The following is a 23,056-nucleotide window of genomic DNA, read 5'->3' as shown; positions in this document are numbered from 1 at the left end:
ATCCACATGCTTCACACTCATGAACTTTAGCAGACAAATGAGGATGAGGAGTATCACCTGTCTGATTCCCTCCTGATTCACAATAACAGAACTAGAGGAATTCTAAAGCTGCATTGGAATATTGTCAACACCACCAGATTGTTCATAGAAACAGTGTATTTATAATCACAGGAGAGTGTAACTGCTTGCTCCTCTTTACCATGTATTACAGAAGATGTTGGAGTAATGCTGTCCTGTGTGCTCTCACCTGGAAGAGGACATTTATTTCAGAATATTATCATTTTATATTATACAGTATACATACAGTAAAGCATGCTTACAATCTAAAACACTCACACATGGAAACATTTCTTTACTAGTTATAAAACATTTAAACATGAGATATATGGGGATATATAAAATATAAGCTTACCTATGAACATGGTAAAAACAGAAACATACAGTGTCTCATCATGTTTTAATTTCCTCTGTTCTTCTGAAAGTTTCCTTTTATGTTATTGTAAATGTCAAGTTTCCTTTCACTCTGTCTTCAGTGAAGCATCTAAGCATTTCTTGTGTACCAAGCCTCAACTCAGATTCCTCTGTTTTAACCAATCAGAGTGCAGGATGTGCCACATTATGTAAAATACACACACATGTTCTAAAAGAATTTAATGGTTAAAAGATTTGTATATTTATTTACTACACTTCCTATTTCTATAAAGTAAACATTAGGATACTTAAGGATATTTAAGCCCGATTTGCAAATTAACGGAAAGCTCAGCTGGCCGTCAGGGATCGGAGCTGTGATTGTAGAGGAAAAATCAGCAGGTGATCAATGCGCTCGGCAATCTTTATGTGTGAACTACTCAAGCAAGCTTCCGCATCAAAGAGGCTCACTGACTGCGTTAAGCTGACAAAATCCAGTGATATCTGGCATGTTAAATATCTGGGGATGGTCAGCTGACTCGGACATCACGTGGGTGTCCAGTTGTAGCTACGACCTTCCAGCCAATGAGAGAGGAGCAAGTCAACAGGTTGAGGTCACCGGAAGAAAAAGCAGCCAGAGTTGCATTGTCAGATCATGTGTGGTGGTGCGACCCCCTCTTGTGGATCATTTACTTAAGCGCCGGCGTGCAGAGTGTGAACACCACAAGGACAAAAAGACATACAGTAGAAGTCATCGTAGTCTGAACAGCAAAGCTATCTGCCTGACGTAAGTTAAAGTCTTGTAGTGTGAATCTAGCCTTAACATGCCAGAATATCTGATTTTGTCTGGCGTAGGTGTCACCGACGCCAGGCCAGTGAGCCTCTCTTTGATGCAAAATCGTTGAATAGTTCACATATAAAGATTGCCGAGAGCTGATCACTCCGGCTTGATTTTCCCACGATCACAGACCGATCTGTCGGGCGAGACTCGTTGAATTTGCAAAATCGTGCTTAAATCGGGTTTAAAATCCTGTAATGTGAATCTAGGCTTTACACGTCTCTAGAAGGACACACCCAGGAAGTGATGCTGTTGGAGCATAATTTTACACAGATCATCACTTCACAGTATCAGTGACAGTGAACTGAGTCACTAATACAACACAGAACTATTCCACTGTTGCTGATCAACTTTTTGTGTGATTTTGTTTGGATTTTTTGGATGTTTTGTTTTCCTTTTTCTCTCTTTTTGACCTTTTGTCTATTTGTGCACCTTAGTTTATTAGGTATTCCTCCTTTCTTTTTTTACTATAAAAATTAGCTGAATGGTTCTTTTTTTTTAACCATGAACATTAGCTGAATGGAAGTATTCTTTCTATACTCTAATATGTTTAATTTCATAAAGATTCCTGAACGCAGCTTCTTAGACCACTCGGCCATCTGGTTGAAGTCTCTTCTGGAGGTGTGGGTTTGAATGCCATTCCTGACATTGGTTTCTTTCTTTTGTGTTGTGATCCTGTACAGAAGTCTGTCGTTGTATATTAAGAGATACTTTGACAGTGGTTAAGGGTTGCTGATTTGTTGAATGGCAGAATGGGGTTTAAGCTACATGGTCAACTAAACAGGGCCGTTAAAGTAATATACGTTCTCTCATTGAAAAAAAAAATGCTTATTCAGCAATTTTTTATAGTCAGATGTAAGTGTCAGGACATAAAGTGTCATTTCAATATAAAACAACACAAACACATACACCATAAAAAAGAAACAACCTAATTTATTTGGATATTCCGCCCAACCACTATTATGTATGCAAATATATTCAGGTCACATGACTGTAAAAGCATGTGTCTGAACATGACGGACATTTCCCAAGAAAGCACAAACACTGTGAGTAAAAGTTTAATACTCACTTAGATAGCTGAAAACATCAAATCAGTAAACAAACAAAGCTAGTAGCTCAATGCACAAGCTTTATTATTTTAAACTGTATTTATTGCATTCAGGCTCATAAGCAATATACACCAGAGTGTGTGTTGAATAGCAGTTACTCTGATTTGTAATAAATTAGCCTGCTTTCAGCTTTCAGAAAATGAAAATATTATGCAGTGTCATGTGAGTCTAAATTGGGAGTGAGCAGAACTGCAATTTGCATTTCCATTCCTTCCACCTTTCTAATTTCTGTAGGTAATTTCTGTACCTATGTGTGTTCTACTTTGGTTGTAGTAGGTCTGATAAGCAGCTGCACACCTCTTTTTCACTGAATCTGTGACTTTTTTCTTACGTTTAATATGAGAATTCATAATAATATGAGAATCCATCGTTGTTGTTATATGCTAATTAGGACACACGGAAGTTTCACGTGACATTCTGCACTCCTCCTGTCTCATTAGCATATTTAAAAAAAATTATAAATTCAGTTTTATTTTGTTGTACAATAACAGTTCAGGGGATTTGATGTTATTGATGTTATTATGCTTTATTTCTCCTTTGTGCAGGTCTATTTTGAGAAGTTATCTTACTTTAAACCATTTAAAACTTTTAAGAGATAATTCTGTCTTTGCTTCACACTTTCTTTTTTTTTCTTTTCCACACTTTTCTAATTTAATTACAAATTGCTAGGAGTGAATGAGGAAATGTGTGTGTGCATGATGTACTGAAAAGTCTGGAATCCCATCAAGAAATGTCTAAAAATGTCTCAAAATAATACATTTATTAATAATAAATTTACTAGTAATAAGAGTCCTCCAACATACATATGTAATTTTTTTTTAATTCACTAGTAGAACTGTATTCAATATAACAAAACTGTGTCAAGGTACTTGTACAGTGCAGCTGGATTTCCTGTCACTGTGGGCGCCAGAGCACAGTAGTATAAAGCAGAGTCTGATACAGCAGCAGAGGAGATGATCAGATCCACTTGTTCATCACCATGAACTTTAGGAGACATTCTTGGGGGGATGTTTTGACTTGGATCTCCATTTGTAGAAATATAAAGCAGGAACTCAGGTTTAGATTTTGGATATTGCCTGTACCACTGCAGGTAGTTGATTCCTGAAATACTGAATTTGTATTTGCAGGACAGAGTAACATCATCACCTTCATCTACAGCTTTATAATTGAAAAGTGGCTCTATTGAATCTGCCATGGAGTCACCTGTCATAGAGAAGAGAACATAATGTATTTAAACTTTATACAATCAAGCCAGAATTACTTACATAACGCTTTCTAACACTATACAATTAAGACTATCTAATCTAGTTAAAATTTCTGAATATACAAAAATCAACGTTAACTCACCTAGTGAAAGCCACAGACACATGAATATAACAGTGAACATGATGGATGAGCTTATAAATGAAAATATTCTGAGCTCTTTCTGTAGTCTAATATGTTAACATCATAAAGCTTCATGAAGCTCCACCCCACAGCATCACATGACAGTGTCACTAATGTTACTGACAGATTGTTGATTTATACTGAAGCTTTTTACATTCAGCCTCACATGAGCAACTGAGCAGATAGTAAACAGACACAAACTGAAAGTACGAAAAATACCTAAATAAAATAAATAAACTAATAAATTTGGGAGTGTGCATTGTGGGAAGTGGAGTCTGGTAGGAGATAGTAGGATTACAAACAATTTGGGGAGTATTTCAGTGTGGAGAGGAAGAAAACAGCCTTTTTTCTTTCTCTTGTCTATTCATTATCTATTTTTTAAATTAGTGTCATCAGAATTGTTGGTTTTTAATATCATTATTTTGTCATTTAAACATGAAACTGTGTACAAATAAAGGGTGTAGTATATAATTATCTCATGACAAACATCACATTGCAAGTCAAAATGTACAGAGGTGCTTTTATTTATTGCAGCTATAACGTGCTTGTCTCTGCTGGAGTAAAAAATATATATTATAGATCATGCCTTTTTACAGAATTTGCATGTATAGGCCTACTGCAATTTCAGTTTCCTTTCTTGATTAAAGCAAACTGCATGCAAGGCTTGATGATGTGTTGAAAACAATCAGAGATTATTAAAACATTCTGATCTAGACTGATCGGTTCTAGACTGCATTAAAATCACAAATCATTTACAGTCTGTTTTAAGCAATGCATTCTATATAAAAGTTCTATCTATGTAAGGCTGAAAAATAGCTTTATTATTATTATTATTATTATTATTATGTAAAGTAGTATTCATAATCAAAGAAGTCAGCATCAGAATCCTAGTACTTGTCCAACAATAAGATAACAGACTGTGCCATCTTGTGGTGAAAGGAAAGTGACTTTAACACACCAAGGTCTTTTCTGATTAAATTTATTCATTTATTCATTTTTTGCACAGATAAAAGCCTGCTCAGAATAAGAAACCTTTTTTTTTTTTTTAAATTATGGCATCCCACTCACTGTGTGTGTGGAGTTTGCATGTTTCGCCAGTCCTTGGTGGGTTTCCTCTGGATGCTCCGGTTTCCTCCCACAGTCCAAAGACATGCTTCTAGGCTGATTGGAGTCCCTAAATTGGCTGTAGTGTGTAAATGAGTGTGTGTGTGCCCTGCGATGGGTTGGCACTCTATCCAGGGTGCCCGATGATTCCTGAGATGCACAGGCTCCCCGAGAATAGATCGGATAAGCGGTACAGACAATGAAAAAAAAATTATGGAAATAACAATTTGCAGAACTTTATTCAACTCCTGAACCTGTACAGAGCCTCAGCTGCTTCACTGAAGTTCAGAATTGTTCTTAATTGGACCGTCTTAGTACCTTTCTTTTTAACTTTCTGTCTAAAGTAACAGAGAAAGTTCTGGTTTCCTGGCAAAAATAGAATAGTTATAGAATAATTAATTAATTAATTTAATTAAAATTTATTTAATCCTAAATAATCCTTAATCAAACATTATAATAATATAAACTCTTTATAAATCTTTAGAAAGAAAGAAAGAAAGAAAGAAAGAAAGAGAGACTTCCCCAAATGGGCATGTAGCAAAACTGTGTGAAAGTTTTTGTACAGTGCAGCTGGATTTCCTGTCACTGTGGGCGCCAGAGCACAGTAGTATAGAGCAGAGTCTGATACAGCAGCAGAGGAGATGATCAGATCCACTCGTTTATCTTTAACGTTAGCAGACATTCTTGGGGGAGGTTCGGATTTTGGATCTCCACTTTGGTAAATATAAAGAAGGAACTCAGGTTTAGATTTTGGATATTTCCTGTACCATTGCAGGTAGTTGTTTGTTGCAGTTGTTTCATATTCGCAGGAAAGAGTAACATTAACACCTTCATCTACAACTTTATGAGTGAAAAGTGGCTTTATTGAATCTGCCATGGAGTCACCTGTCATAGAGAAGAGAATATATTGTTTCTTAAAATAATAAGGAATAATAAGGTGTTAAACAAATCATACTCACAATTTGCTACTTTTTAAAAATGCGTGTTCATGTCTAATTCAGAACATAGTATTTTTGCAATGATAAAAATGTTTACTCACCCAGTGAAAGCCACAGACACATGAATATAACAGTGAACATGATGAATGATCTTAGCTGAAGGAAACTGTTCTTTCTGTACACTGATATGTTAACATCATCAGGATTCATGAAGCTCCACCCCACAGCATCACTCACATGACAGTGTCACTAATGTTACTGAAAGATTCTTGATTCTTACTGAAGCATTCTGGCTTTACATTCAGTCTCACATGGGGAACATGTCCTAAATCTATTTTAAACAAACAGGAAAAGCAAAACTAAAAGCAGGAACTGATAATAAAAGGTAATAATCACTATAATAAAGTTTAATTATGTTATTATTTAAATAATTATTATACAAACATTAAATCACAATTTAAATTAAATCAATTTAAAAAGGTTCTGTTGTTGCATTTGGTGCCATCTGTGACACATTCCGCCTTATAGTCTGTATGATTCTTGATAATTGTACTGTCAGAGAGTCAAACCTTTCCTTAATGTGAAAAATCTTCTGCTTTTATATCATAATTGTCTGTTTTGCTTTGTTTTGCTTGTCAAGAGCAATCTGCATTGTGGGTGCTTCTTTTAAATGAGATATCAAAGATATGTAAATTGGCTGCAAGCAAAATGACAATGGATCAAAATTGAATTGGGACAATTTCAGGGTAAATAATTAAGAAATCTAAAAATCCATGGTGTGAAAAAACAATTTTAAATAATTAGTTATCTTTTCATGTTTCTGAATGTAGAAAATGGTGACAAGCAAGCCTGCATCTTCATTGTTTTGCTATTCTACAATGGTTTAAAAAATAATAATAATACACCCACAACTTATAATACAGCATATGAGTAGTATCATGGATACCTGGGATATTTCCTTGCTAGATCACCAGAGGGCAGCACTGCACATTAGAGTTGAACTCTATTTTGGTTGTATGTTTATTTCCCTTGTTCAGTTGGTTCACCTGTTTGGTGGTAAGTGAGTAGTGACAGAGGAATTTGCTACCCGAGTTAAGCTCCTTTGTTGTACCTTGTAATTAAGCTTTTGTTTGACGCACATTTGTTTGCCTAGTCTAGCCTAGCCTAGCCTCACTTAGCATAGCCTGGCATAGCCTAGCCTACCTATTTCCTAATCAGGTTTTGGTTTGCTTTATTTTACTGCAATTTCTGCTTCTATGTAGTAGTTTATTCAGCAGTATAAAAGACAAATAAAATGTTATGAAAATAAAATGTTTTTGATGAATCCTTCATTATAAGAACAGGAATTGTGGGATCTTTTGATTCTGTTCGCCAAAAAGATTCGCTCAGTTTCATTTACTGATGTTCTCAGTGACCCTTTCAGTAAGTTACATCATTACACCAGACAAATGGCAAGTTTTTCAAGAGACAAATAGAATTATTTAAATCAGCGTCTCTAATTTTAAGAGAAGGTCTGTTTAATTTCTTTCCAAGATCAGTGATAGATTGGTGATCAAGTGGCATGGAAAGAAATAAACATTTTTGCTTAAGTGAATGAATAGTTTTCAATAATTTTTAAATGTAGTCATACAGTAATCCCCCGTTTATCACAGGGGTTACGTTCCAAAACCACCTGCGATAAACGGAAACCCCACCCCCAAATGTTTTTTTTTTCATTGGTTAAGCCGCAAATTACCTCCCACACTCTTTAAACACACACAGAAAACATTTGCAAGCATTTTCAATTTGCAAGAATTTGGGGTAAATTCATGGAAATATCACATTTATAGTGAGTTCTGTATGTATGCATGTTCCTTGCCAGAAGCCTTAGAAGATGCAGAACAAAAAAACAAAACAAAAAGCGTACACAGAACAAAACGAAACACTCGGGACAGTGACGTGCCCAACAAATTATGCTTTCCTTTCCCCAACTGCACGTATAACCAGCAGCCAATCACAACAGTGATTAAATGAATGGGGCATTCCAATTGGCCAGACTCATTACTCCAGACGTACTGTATTTTGATTTTCAGCATCCCTGCACCGCGCTTTCCTAAACATCACTACGTGTTTTTATTAACATTTTACTTCATTTTCAATGAATGTTTATATTTTGTAAATAATAATTATATTTTTATGAATAAATTACCTTATTTCAACATAAAAACAATTCACTACAAGGTTCGCAGATACCGCGATATACCGGGTTATGTTCCAAATAAAAATCTGCGATATACCGGGACTGCGATAAATGAACCGCAATATAGTGGGGGATTACTGTATGTCATTTTTACACCTCTGTGTTTAGATGATTGTCTTAGTGCTCCACACTTTTCAAACACACTTTTCTGCCCTCTCTCTTCTTGTTGAAAGGGTGACAAACTGAACAAACAACATCAGCGAGTCAACAAATCCTTGTTCATTCTCCTAGTTCAGCCATTTCATTCACAAACAACATGAAGCAGTTCGGTCAGAATCAATAGTTCCTCAAAGTAAGAGGCATGTTCATTCAGTACGTCTGACCCGGGGCATAGCTAGGGCTATTTTAATCTAGCCCCGAATGTTTTATCCCGAATTTTGCCACTGGAGTGTAGCTGAGTGGAGTTGAGCACTGTTGTCGTTTTCTGTAAGTGATTTTGACTGACATCTCTCTCCACACACAGACACACACACACACACTGTGTTTTCGACTTGATGCGGCGCTGCGCAGACCAATTGATGTATGACGCCAAAATACCGTGAGAGTGTGCGCTCGAATATGCTCTAGAACCGCTCTTGTGATACTTTAATGTCATACAACACCTATCGGTCTTTACAGCGCCGCTTTAAGTCGAACAGACCTATACACACTCACACACCACGTGACTAAAATACACACTTACACGCACTCACACACCACGTGACTAAAATACACACCTGTACACACTCACACACCACATGAATAAAATATCTTACAGCCCTTGAGCATGACAGCAATTAAAAAAAATGTCTAACTTTTAATTTTTAATGTTAACACAGTTGATAAAAGTCGGCTAACAAATGTATGTTGTGTCAAAAAGGAGGCCCACTGTCTTTGATTCTGAAAACCCCTGACATATAGGACCCTTTTGAATATTATTCCATACCAAAGACATATAAAATCCTTAAATTAAATAAGCCTAAAGATACACCTAAATTAAATATAAACTGCTAAAGCACCAATACATTACAGTCTGAACATCATGACTTTCTATTATTCAAGTATTTAAGTTAAAATACATAAATGGCTTAGGCGAACAATGGTCCAGAACAGACTCAATCAAAGGAATTCTCAGCACTATAAATACTAGTATAGTAATTGCCTGTTTTGCACAAGTCCAGTATCTGAGATACTTTCTGATGATTCCACCCTCAAAGAAATAGGATAGAAAAGTCACCAAGAACATGAAGTAGAAAAGATACAAGCAGCAAGACAGATGAGAGAATGAGAGATGAGAGAACAAGAAAAGAAGAGAAGAGAAGAGAAGAGAAGAGAAGAGAAGAGAAGAGAAGAGAAGAGAAGAGAAGAGAAGAGAAGCTTTAAAAAAAAAAGAAGAAGAATACATACAGTAGTGCCAGCATCAATGAGGAATGAAATAAGAGGTGCAAGTAAAATAGATTATTGTAAAATAATAATAATAATAATAATAATAATAATAATAATAATAATAATAATAAAGGATCTACACGGCACTGCTTCACACACAAGCTGTAAAAGAGATAATATTGCACGGTATACCTGTGTGAGAGAGAAAATGTAATGTAAAAATGTTTAATAAACTCCTTTTTAGTAGCAAGACTCTGAAATAATGGGAGGAGTCAGGAAAAAGTCAGGACTGAATGAAATTTTTAAAGTTGCATACTATTTGTGTAAATTTGTTTTTATTATTAAACAATATTACATAAAAATACTTTAAAAATGTGGTATTCTTGCTTACCCTCTCTCCCTAATTAGCCCCTGATGTTTACAAATCCTAAAAACACCCCTGCGTCTGACCAATGATATGATCATTCACAGTCCACATTCTGCTTTTTAATCCTGAATAAGACTGTTGTAGTTTATATTATATATAAGTAAGTATTAGTGCATGATTAATTTTGTGGTGTTGTTATCATTATAAATCTCTATAAATTATTATAGAATTTGTGTATAAGTGATAAGTAGTTTTCTTTGTCATCTTAACCTCTGGCTTGCTCATTGGAGACAAATATAAATTTAAATTCTGGATTTTTATATTCCTGTGAAGCCGCATTGAGACAATGTCTATTGTTAAAACACTATACAAATAAAACTGAATGGAACTGAATTAATATTGTAATTCTGTACTTCTTTCAGCTGCATTCGTTAGCAGAAATGTTTGTGTCTGTGGTTAACTGATAACAGGTTGATAAAGGGAGTGTCTGTTGTGGTTTTAGAGTCTTCATATGTGCCATTGTTATGTTTTTGTAAAGCCAACTAACTCTGTATCACTTTGTTGCTCTAAGAGCACAATGATAGAGTGCAGAATCTGAGAGCTTTAGACCTCTGATAGTAAGTTCAGTAGAGTCTGAGGATGCTTCTGCCTCTAATCGATGATCATCAGGACTGCTCCCAGCACCTGCTCTTGACCTTGCGCCTTTAAACAGTAAAAACTGTGGTGCCCTTTTAGGATATTGTTTGTACTAGTAAAGATAAATGTAACTGCTACGTGTCTCATATGAACATTTCAGAATAACAGTGTCTCTTTCCTTCCTGAGAATGCTGGTATCTTCATCCTTTGGCCCAATTTTATCCGCAAAACTTCATGTTTAATGGAACATAAAAAGTCTGTTAAATATTTTGCAAGCAAACACAAAAATGTAATAGATTAGTAATTTAATTCTTAAATGTATTGGTAATTAATACAATTATGTAATTATGTACTATGTACAGTAAGTTGTATAGTTGATCCATTTCTGAACACAGCTCTGTGAGGATTCTGTATAATAGTGCTGTATGTGCTGAACTTTACACGTCTCTAGAAGGCCACACCCAGGAAGTGATGCTGTTGGAGCATAATTTTACACAGATCATCACTTCACAGTATCAGTGACAGTGAACTGAGTCACTAATACAACACAGAACTATTCCACTGTTGCTGATCAACCCACTTCATCTGACTTCACCTCTTAAACATCTCTTTTGGAGTTAGAGGTCAAAGCCGTGTCAAAGGACTCTAACACCAACAGCCTCAATAACTAACAATACTTCAATACTTTTTGGGACCTTTCTTTCTGGAAGCTTCTGGGTAAATGCTTGCATACGCTATATGAAAGTCAACTCTGCTGTGTGTGTATGTTGATAAATGGCCAGAATCACCCAGCTACAAAGTTCACAGAGGGGCATTTTGTAAACAGCTAGAAAGAGAAAAAACATCAGCGTCTCAGCAAGCAACATTAGGAGAAAGAATTTCTTTGTTTGGAAAGAAACAGATGGGAGAGGTACTTTTGATTAGCATTATGAGAATACAAAATATTATGACATACAAGTACTGCATATAGAATGAGAGAGAGTGTTAGTAGGAAGACAGAAGAAATAATTTCATAAACATAACATTAATCTAGTAAGTTTGCACTGCGACATGGTCCTTGCAAGCTCCCTGATGTGATTAGAGCAAGCATGCAGTAAAAGTTTCAGAATTAAAGTTTTGCTGCTGTTTATTTCAGACAGTGTTACATGGTTGCCTGTTATAGAATTTTAGCATAGCACAGCATAAGAAAATAAATGTTATTATTTACAACTGTAATGTTAGCAGAAGTGACTGAACAAGCATTTTAACTAAATGTTAGTGACCTAACATGGCAAGCTAATATTAGGGATCATCTTAAAGGTTAAATTTAGCTTCCTCTCCATTTTATTAACTGTGGAAGAGTCCAGTATTACTGACTGTAATAATGTTATAGATAATTATAGTGGAAATGTGTTCCTGTAGCCAAGCTGGTAGATGAAAGAGCTAGCAATGCCAGTAGTTATGGGTTTGAAAGTTAAACTCATTCAGATTGAGGTAGCTGGAGCTAATGTAAATTCAACTGCTTGTGAGTATTGATCACTTAATTTATAAATATGTTCATGATTTCTTAACTATAAACAGCATGACAGTAGTTACAGGGTCATTTACATGATTCTGTCTCTGAAATCCAGCCTTGTCCAGTCCAGTGGAGTGTGCATCTGAGCAGGGAAATGTTCACATCCAGTGAGAATTCATCACATTAAACCAGCCATCTTTTCATTTAAGATTCAAGCATTAAATCTAAGCGCATTCTTTGTGTGTTTTTCAGACTCTCTACATGCAAAACGTAAGAACGCTAGAGGTCCAAAATCCAGTGATGGATCCCGGCCCAGTGTTCGAAGTTTCCAATACAGACTTGCTTTCTTTTACAGGTTCTGCAGATGCAGGTTCTCAAAGGGTAACATATATATTCCCAATACCCACAGCAATTAAGTGCTGAAGTATTTCAATATCAAAATCATACTGGGCAATCAAACTAGGGGACATTCTTATTATTCAAGACTCAAGACCAAAGTAAACCTGCAATGAAACATATGTGGAACACATCAAATCTCAAGCAAAATAAACAAAGAAATAACTGCTCATCAGAATTAATATTCAATATCATTATTCCTGGAATGGTGTAACACTTTGTGGTATTCTGGCATGTGAACTTTACGCTGTCATTTACTAAGCTACCTAAAGTCAGTCGGCTAAAAGCTGCTACCATTTCCATTTCAACCAGAACTTGTGATTTATCTAAATATTTTGGCTGAATATCTTTCTGGCAGCTCGAAGGGTTTAGAGCAGAGAAGACTTTTCTGTTCAACACGGCCTTGTGTTTTAATGAGCTTGCTAACTTGTGCTGTCAGCTCTTGACTGATCACAAATAACATGTAACACCAACACTAACAGACAGAAGGAGCACACAGCTGCCAGAGAAAGCTAACTGGCTAATATCAGTGCTGGATTAAGTGCTATTTTATAAGCTGCTAAATAACAAAGGGTGAAGTGTTCAGTACAGTAGTGTTACATTAAAAATCAGCATCTTAAATTATTTAAATATATATTGTTATTGAACTTTGTGTTAATTTTTTATTACATCAGGGGAATAACAGAATAACAGCATGAAATTATTTTTGATTAAAGATTAACATTTATTTAAAAGGATTTCTTATCTGGTTGTTGGTTACCAGCATATGTAAGAGGACCATTGCTGATATCCAAAGCAAATCAACATCAATGTCTGAAAACAATGAAAAAAAACTACAACAGGTTACTATGTAACCCGGTTCACTGAGAAGGGAATGAGACGCTGTGTCATAACTGATGCTATGGGAACACTTTGTCAAGGAAGTGTATCTGAAGCGCCAGCATGTCCATATAAGGGCATCTACGTCACATTCATTCAGCTTGCCTTTGTCTGAATGAAGCACTAAAGGATGCTCAGGGTGTGGCTAGCAATGCAGCATCTCGTTCCCTTCTCAGGGAACTGGGTTACATACGTAAACTGTTGTAGTTCCCTTCTCGAGGGAACTCAACACTGCGTCATGACTGACGCTATGGGAATGTCAATACCCATGCCGCCACACACCAATCGATGTCTGTCCCAGGGGCTGTGAGAGAGCATGAGCAGACCAGGAACAGGACACCTTGGAGACACAGTGGCTCCAGGGAAACATCCATGTACTTTGTAAAAGTGCGCTAGCCGAATAGCATCCAGTGCTAACATTTTGGAAGCCACCCGAGCAGGAGATCTGATGGAATCCAAAATCACCCCCAAGAAGGTGGTTCTCTGAGAAGTAGAAAGTACAAACATCTCTGGGTTCAGCTCACAGGCTAAAAATTGGACACAGCCTCCCCTCTCTCTTGGAACATCTCTAAAAGCCCGAGTCTTGATCTGGAAGGGGAACATTTTCTCAGAAGAGAGAGAAGTTCCTCTTGGAGGAACTTAGTTTGGTGTGTGCAGACGGTTGTGGGCAACACTGCCTGAAATGGAAGAGGACGGGTGGCGAACTGGATCCTGTACCCTGGTTGTATAGGTGCACCGAATATGAGTTCTTCCAGGACCTCGAAACCTCAGCATGGAGGTCTGGAAAAAAAATGGTGAGGAAGCGGTCGTCAAGCTTAGAACGGACGACGCTAGCTTCCTGCACTGGCCAGTTTAAATTTAAATTTAAATTCTTATTCCTCTGTCATGTTTCCTATCCAAAACAATGAATTGGCGTGTGTGCACACAGAGCTTCAGACAAACTTTCTTTCTCCTAATGTTGCTTGCTGAGACGCTGATGTTTTTTCTCTTTCTAGCTGTTTACAAACTGTATCTTACCACATCTAGCTCCACCCACTTTTACTTAGTCATACTCATGTCAGCTCTGGTATTATATGTGCTAAATCCATTGTTTAAATTAACTGACTGAAACAAGTAATGAATGTTCATAAAATATTTTGTCATGTTTATATATGTTTAAGTCGGCTGAATATTGATAGATTTATATAACGGTATTCAACCATATTGTCACGTCCGGATGCCCCCGCCCCATGTGAACAATAGGAAGGGCATGGCACAAAACACACAAAGAAGCAGGCTTCCAAAATTCACCTGCCAGCACCCTATCCAGGCCTGGCAGGGAACTGTCCAGCTGTTCCTGCCATATATATTCAAATTATTTTCAATTATTCTGTAGTGCTACATGCTACACATTCTAGTTAATGCTGTCTGTGTCTAAAGATAGACTGCAGTATCTACCCTGAGAATGAGCCTCCCTAACACACCTAAATAAAATGTTTCACTGTGCTGGAGTAAACAAATACTTGACAAAATGAGTCCTATTTGTCTCAGAAGGAATGAACACCATCTAAATTTGACAAAAGTCTTGCAATGTTCACAAACTCGGTCAACATTAACTGATTAAAAGTGATTAATCTCTTTTCACTGCTAATGCTAGAGTCAACTAGCACTGGTTCCAGTAGCCAACATAAAAAAAAGGCTTACACAAATAGTAACAGTGTGCAAGGCTTCATGATGTGTGTTAGTGTCCATGTGCTTGATTCTCAGCACTTTTTCCACTCCTGTGATATGGTGTGTTTCCTCCTTGTGCCTAGTGTGTCCATGATAGATTCTGGAGCCACCGTGACCCTGATCAGGATAAAGTCTTCACTGAAGAAATGCAGCATAACTAACCAGGTTATAGACATCTTTAGGCAGACTGACTGCATTTACTGCTAGATTTGTTAATATGGGTCTTTATCAAGCACAATCTTTTTCATAATGTTTGTGTTTTCCAGAGTTTATTAGCCACAGTAATGTCTGATGGATTTTCTCAGCAGCCACACATGTAGTACATATACAACAACATAACTCATGCATTAGTAAATTGCAGTTTTCTTTAATTTGATGGCTGATTTTATCCAAAGTAAAGTATTATTTACACAGAATACAATAGAAACGCACAGCTGAGTATATGAACATGATTCATGTGTCTGTTCTGACATTTCTGTGAGTTTCCTCACTAGTTACAGTCAGTGGTTTAAAAACAGTTTCTACCAGATCTTGTGTTTGTCGTTTTTCCCCCTAATCCACATGAAGTCTCTCACCAAAATCTATGTAAGATGCTCAGTCGTTTGCTTCCTGTGGAAAAAAAGAGAATTTTCTTCTATAAATGAAAGTAATACGCAAACAGCTTAGACCTAATTTTAAGTGTTACAACCAAGTGAGGTTGTGTTGCATGTTCTGTCTTATGTGTTTAGTCCTTTAGGTTGGTCCCCTCTGTCCCCTCGAGCCTGCGCCTCCTTGCTCCTCCAGAGCTCAGAGATGACATTGTTAATTTATATATATTTTAAAATATATTTTTTCATTTGTTTATATTTATTTTACTAAATTAATAAACTAAATTTTTCTTAATAATTTTGCATTAAAAAGCATAACAATGTATAAATTTCCACAAAATTAGCCGTAAACACTTTTGCAGTATTTTGCAAGGATTTCGCAGGTCTGCAAAAAATTTGCAGATGCAAATTAGTTAGGCTCTAATGAAAATTTCGTGGATTAATGAAGTCGCAAATCGTGAGACGCGGATCTGCAACGTGCCTAAAGTCGACCACCATCATCCCCGTGCCGAAGAAGTCTCCAGTGTCCTGTCTCAATGACTACCGTCCTGTTGCACTTACACCCATCATCATGAACTGCTGCGAGAGGCTCGTCATGAGACACATTAAGAACCTGCTGCCACCTTCACTCGACCCCATGCAGTTTGCGTATCATCCAAACCACTCCACAGACAATGCCATCACCACAACCCTCCGTCTGGCCCTCATACACCTGGACAATAATGACACTTAATAATTGACCTACGAATGCTGTTCATTGACTTCAGTTCAGCATTCAACACGATCATTCCTCAGCGCCTGATCGAGAAGCTGAGTCTGCTGGGCATCAACGCCTCCCTCTGCAATTGGATGCTGGATTTCCTGACTGGGAGACCTCAGTCAGTCCGGATCAGGAACAGCATCTCCAGCACCACCACACTAAACACTGGAGCTCCTCAGGGCTGTGTGCTCAGTCCACTGCTGTTCACTCTGCTGACTCATGACCGTGCAGCAATGCACAGCTCCAACCACATCATCAAGTTCGCCGATGACACGACCGTGGTGGGTCTCATCAGCAAGAACGATGAGTCAGCATATAGAGAGGAGGTGCAACAACTAGCAGCCTGGTGTAAAGTTAATAACCTGTCTCTGAACGTCGATAAGACTAAAGAGATGGTTGTTGACTTGAGGAGAACAAAGACTGACCATTCTCCACTGAACATCGATGGGTCCATCGTGGAGATCGTCAAGAGCACCAAATTCCTTGGTGTTCACCTGGCGGAGGACCTCACCTGGTCACTCAACACCAGCTCCATCACCAGAAAGGTCCAGCAGCGTCTCTACTTCCTGCGAAGGCTGAAGAAGGCTCATCTTCCACCTCCCATCCTGACCACCTTCTACAGAGGGACCATCGAGAGCATCCTGAGCAGCTGCATCACTGCCTGGTATGGGAATTGCACCGTCTCGGATCGCAAGACCCTTCAGTGAGGGTAGTGAGGACAGCTGAGAAGATCATCGGAGTCTCTCTTCCCTCTATTACATTTACTCCACACGCTGCATCCGCAAAGCTAACAGTATTGTGGATAATCCCACACACCCCTCACACACACTCTTCACCCTTCTGCCATCCAGAAAGAGGTACCGAAGCATTCGACACTTTAATATTTGCATTCACTGTATACACTGTTCTTTGCACAAAATGTCAATTTCTTATTTGCACTCACTGTATACACTGCTATCCACACAAAAGTCGGTCTATATGTTGTTTGTCTGCACTGTCTTGTCTTGTCATCTTGTGCGCTTCTGTTGTATGTCTAGATTATTTATTGCACCTTAAGTATAGTTTAGTCTTTATCTCTATGTTTAGCTCTATGTTTATCTGTGTCACTGTACTTTGTCTTTGTATGTGTAGCACCTCTGGTCTAGGAGGAACGTTGTTTCACTTCACTGTGTACAGCATTAGCTATATATGGTTGAAGTGACAATAAAGCTTCTTTGACTTTTGACTTTGACTTTGATGTTCATTTCTTTTTTTGTTTAGGTCAGATAGCTAATCTCAATGTGTTTGTTTTGTTATTTTGATGTTGGTCCACCCTGAAGTCTTCCCCCCAGTGAAGTCTTCACTGTGCTGTACATATCACTTTATAACAATATATCACTTTAATTCACTGCTGTGTTGTGCGATTCCTGTTAACTCTGGGGCATCACATATCACATACATACTGTTCTACCTTCTCTATGTATATATATATATATATATATATATATATATATATATATATATATATATATATATATATATATATATATACAAACCTGTGCCATTTCTCATACTTCTCACATTCCACCCCTAGACTTAAGATGATAACATAAGATGAACATACCTAGAAGAAGCATTAACAGACAAGGATTAAAGAGCAGCATGATAGAGATGATAAGTTGCTGAAAGATAAAGCTGAAGGAGTGGAGTTTACTGTCATAACCTGTGGAGCTCCACCCTTCCTGCAGCTGACACTGTTGATCAGAATATGTGTCACCAGTGGGCAGAGTGATGCCAGGGTTTTTTAGTTGTAATTAGTGCACCACAATGAACGATTTTCTGCAAGATTGACAGTGTTACTTTATGATAACTTAAAAAAATATTCTCCTTCACTAGATTATACTACACCTCTTGATTTAGACACTTCTGAAGGTTGTGAACTGTTGCCGATATATCCACAAACAAGTTCCACAAAAATTAATTTTACTGAATCCTTGGAAAAACTGACCAGCAGGTACAATAAATTTAATTTAACAGTGCACACCAGCAACAAGTGACACAGTGCCTCTTTAATTTTTTTCTGTTACTTCAGCTGCATATGTTACCACAAATGTTTTTTGTTTCTGTGGTTAAGAGATAAGTTGGTAAAGGAAGTATCTTTGATATTAAACGTTGAACTTCAAATGAATTATTTCATAGGTTTTTGTACAGTCTCTCAGTGACTCTGTATCACTGTGCTACTACTATAAGGGCACAGTGATAGAGTGCAGAATATGAGATCTGCAGATCTTTGATAGTGAGTTCAGTAGAGTCTGGGGTTGTTTCTGCATTGAATCGAGAGCCAGAGGGGTTGTAACCATCAGATCTTGACTTTGCGCCTTTAAACAGTAAAAACTGTGGTGCGCTGTTGGGATTTTGTTTGTACCAGTAAAGAATAACGTTATTACTGGTTGATTCATATGAACATCTCAGATTAAAAGTGTCCATTTCCTTCCTCATAATATTGACATCTTCCTCCTTCGGCCAAATTTTATCTGCTAAACCGTCTGTGTACAGAAAATATTTATAAATATATAATACAGATATAAAAACAATAATAAAGCATTATTTTTAATTCAAAGTAAAGAGTATCAGTTAATAAAAAAATAAAAAAATAAGAAAATTACCTGTAACTAGAGTGAGAATCAGTGGTATGTATCTCACTATGTACAGTAAGTTGTATAGTTGAGCCATTTCTGAACACAGCTCTGTGAGGATTCTGTATAATAGTGTTGTATGTGCTGAACTTTACACGTCTCTAGAAGGCCACACCCAGGAAGTGATGCTGTTGTAGCTTAACATATATAAAAACCACATTGGGAATTATTATTGTCCTTTTCTCACTCATTTGCAGTCAAATAATACAACATGAATATACACATCAGTTAACAGCCATGACTAATTACGTTTGTCTATTAAACTTTTAATTCTTTATCATACAAGTGCTCATATATTCTGTAGAATGCTTCCTCACAGCTTGCATTATTAAACTGTTTATCTGTATTTAAATGCATTTGTATTAATCTGTATCTTGTTTACATATGAAAAACATTCAAATAGACATTAGAATGCCATGTTAATGTAGACTAATTGATATTAATAACAGCTGGTATAACAGGGTGGTTAAGTAACATTGTTTTGTCAGCTTGTGAGCTCTCTTATGTAAATGACAGATTTATATCTACATTCACCACTGCAAAGAAACATTTTGTTTAATATGAAAATAAAATAATGATAAATATAATATAAATAATAAATATAAATAAATATAAATGACCTACCAACAGCAGTTATACCTATGTATGTATAATCATGTATAATCACACACAAACTCTCTCTACCTCAAACAATACAAGCAGCTGCTTTGTGCCCTGCAACTGCAGCTTAAAAAGTTGGATGATGAAAACGATGTTTTCAACAAAGTATGAGTGCTAGTAGTATAATCAGGTCAAATATGATCATAAAACAAAGGAAAGCAAATTCCACTGACAGTCTTTTTCATCCATTTCATCTATTTATACAATCAAGCCCATGTCATAACATGCAACTGTGAATATCTAAATAGATGAATAAACATTTGTTAAAAAGAATCATAAGAAACTGTAAATAAACTACATCCCTATACATATTTATATACCAATCAACAATAAAATTGACAAAAGTTGACAGACTGATAAAATTGACTGACAGGTGAAGTGAGTAACACTGATTATCTCCTCATCATGGCACCTGTTAGTGGGTGGGATATATTAGGCAGTAAGTCAACATTTTGTCCTCAAAGTTGATGTGGTAGAAGCAGGAAAAATGGGCAAGCGTAAGGATTTGAGTGAATTTGACAAGGGCCAGATGGCTAGACCACTGGATCAGAGCATCTCCAAAACTGCAGCTCTTGAGGGTTGTTTCCGGTCTGCAGTGGTCAGTATCTATCAAAAGTGGTCCAAGGAAGGAACAGTAATGAACCAACGACAGGGTCATGGGCGACCAAGGCTCATTGATGCACATGGGTAGCGAAGGCTGGCCCATGTGATCCGATCCAACAGATGAGCTCTGAAGAACTTCAGCAGTTTTGATAATGGTACTGATAAAAAGGTGCCATAATACACAGTGCATCACAGTTTGTTGTGTAAAAGGGCTGCATAGCTGCAGACCAGTCAGTGTGCCCATGCTGACCCCTGTGCACCTCCAAAAGCGGCAACAGTGGGCAGGTGAGCATCAGAACTGGACCTTAACTGGGGAACTAATAGCACCAGGATGCACTATGGGAAGAAGGCAAGCCAACGGAGGCAGTGTCATGCTTTGGGCAATGTTCTGCTGGGAAACCTTGGGTCCTGCCATCCATGTGGATGTTACTTTGACACATAACACCTACCTAAGCATTGTTGCAGATCATGTACAAGCATTTGCATTTGTATTCCCTGATGGCTGTGGCCTCTTTCAGCAGGATAATGCACCATGGCACAAACCAAAAATGGTTTAGGAATGGTCTGATGAGCATAACAACAAGTTTGAGATGTTGACTTGGCCTCCAAATTTGTCAGATCTCAATCCAATCGAGCATCTGTGGGATCTGTGGGACAAACATGTCCAATCCATGAAGGCCCCACCTCGCAACTTACATGACTTAAAGGATCTGCTGCTAACGTCTTGGTGCCAAATACGACAGCACACCTTTAGGAATCTAGTGAAGGCCATGCCTCAATGAGTCAGGGCTGTTTTGGCAGCAAAAAGGAGACCAACAAAATATTAGGCAGGTGGTCATAATGCTATGGCTGATCGGTGTATGTATATGTATATATGACGTACAAGACATTTTTTTCTGTACATCCACACAATTGTTCTGTATTAATCATTTAACATTAGATCTTATATTTAAATTGCACTTACAGCACTGGCTAGTGTGTAATGGATTTATAAATCCCAATGAATTTCTATCTCAAATGCTGCGGAGTTTGTATAGTTTTTTTGTATAGTTTTTGTATAAAAACAATAACATTTCTAAATGTATAACAGAAGGTAAATACTAACAGGAAACAGTTGTTGAAAACAGTCGTAAACCTCAACAACTAAACTGCAATTGCTGTTGAGAAATCTGGTAATTCACCTGACAAATTCTGTCCTATGAGGGGATTAAGCACACAAATTCTCTTTAGATGAAATCACTTAAATGCTTGATCGTGAATTACAGCAGAATATTTTAAACCATTCAAAACTTTTCAGAGATGATTGTCTTTGCTTCACACTTTTTCTTTTCCACACTTTTGCCAGAGTCTCTGCTTCCACGCCATTACATAATAAGGACATATCTAATAATCTGTGTTCTCTGTGTTTGTAACAGTGTTTAGTGTTCAAATTACATTTATGTTCCTCACACTGGACTCTGTGCAAAAGAGCAGAAAACATGATGCACTAATAAATTGTGTAAAAATAACAGGAATTAGTTTGTAGTGGTTATAACATCTGTAGAGATAATGTTATGTGGAGAGCAGCTTCAACACAAACAAATTAAAATACACACATGAAGCAAAAAAAATCACACACATTGCATGTGTTAAATTTCACAAATATTCTCCATCCTATCAGAAGCGATAAAGCATGTCTAATTCCTATGTCCTGCAAAGCCTATATATATTTCTTTAATGCACTTCTTATTTAATTACAAAACTTTTCAGGGACTGTTGAGCTGTCAGAACAAGACTGCCTCAGTTCCATGGACCCCAGTTTGAAATTGAGCTCAGGTTACTGTCTGTGCAGTGTCTCTCTGTATGTCCATGGGCTTTCTCTGGCTTTTCTGGTTTTCTCACATTCCTCCCTCATTCCCAGTTTTCACCAGAAAATCTATAGAACTCTGAGCAGAATAAAATGGTTAATGAAGCTAAAAAAACCAATAAGCTGCCTTCTAATAATCCACCATTTGTCAAACTATAATATATTTATGTATTTTGTATAAATTGCAAGAGAAACAGAATTCCTCAGAGATAGATAGATAGATAGATAGATAGATAGATAGATAGATAGATAGATAGATAGATAGATAGATACTTTATTCATACCAATGGGAAATTTACAACTTCCAGCAGTATCCACAAGCATAGATAATAGCATAGAAAAACCATGTAAATTACTCAAAATTATCTGTAAAACTTGTTTCAATATAACAAAACTATGTCATAGTTTTTGTACAGTGCAGCTGGATTTCCTGTCACTGTGGGCTGCAGAGCACAGTAGTATAGAGCAGAGTCTGATACAGCAGCAGAGGAGATGATCAGATCCACTTGTTTATCATCAACTTTGACAGACATTCCTGAGGGATTGTCAGACTTTAGAGTTCCAGTTTGAATAATATAAAGAAGGAACTCAGGTGTAGATTTTGGATATTGCCTGTACCAGTACAAGTAGTCTAATGTAAAAACATAATGTTTTTAATCTTTAAATAATCAATAGGAAATACATAAGACCCAAACCCACACTCTGCATTTTCGCACTGCATCACCACACAGACTAATATTTAACATAATATAGTTAATTTTTCTATAGTTAATATAACAAAAAGTCAATATTAACTCACCTAGTGAAAGCCACAGATACATGAATATAACAGTGAACATGATGACTGGTCTTAGTTCAGTGAAAATAGTGGAGATCTTTCTGTAATCTAATATGTTAACACCATAAAGCTTCAAAATTGCTCCACCCCACAGCATCACATGACAGTGTCACCAATGTTGTTGTCAGATTGTTGATTCTTACTGAAACATCCTGGCTTTACATTCAGCCTCATATGGTGAACCTGTCCAGAGCACATGTAAGCAAAAACATACTGA

General features: G+C 37.0%; 2 gene segments (V, D, J or C); both read right to left on the bottom strand.

Annotated features, from left to right (window-relative positions):
• Nucleotides 1-3,268: 3,268 nt before the first annotated feature.
• LOC131349640 (T cell receptor alpha variable 12-3-like) lies at nt 3,269-3,752 on the bottom strand (the record flags this gene model as incomplete). The annotated part of the segment is given in 2 exon segments: nt 3,269-3,558; nt 3,703-3,752. Coding segments are annotated over 2 exon segments (330 nt in total), but the record flags the coding sequence as incomplete, so codon positions are not given.
• Nucleotides 3,753-3,903: 151 nt separating this feature from the next.
• Nucleotides 3,904-5,924, bottom strand: LOC131349630 (T cell receptor alpha variable 40-like). The segment is given in 3 exon segments: nt 3,904-3,915; nt 5,447-5,730; nt 5,885-5,924. Coding segments are annotated over 3 exon segments (336 nt in total).
• Between the last annotated feature and the right edge of the window lie 17,132 nt (nt 5,925-23,056).

Source organism: Hemibagrus wyckioides, unplaced genomic scaffold (assembly GCF_019097595.1).
Source record: "Hemibagrus wyckioides isolate EC202008001 unplaced genomic scaffold, SWU_Hwy_1.0 Contig1, whole genome shotgun sequence".
In the NCBI taxonomy this organism is placed as follows: Eukaryota; Metazoa; Chordata; class Actinopteri; order Siluriformes; family Bagridae; genus Hemibagrus; species Hemibagrus wyckioides.
The sequence above is the reverse complement of the archived record's forward strand: the minus strand, read 5'-3'. Positions and strand labels throughout refer to the sequence as shown.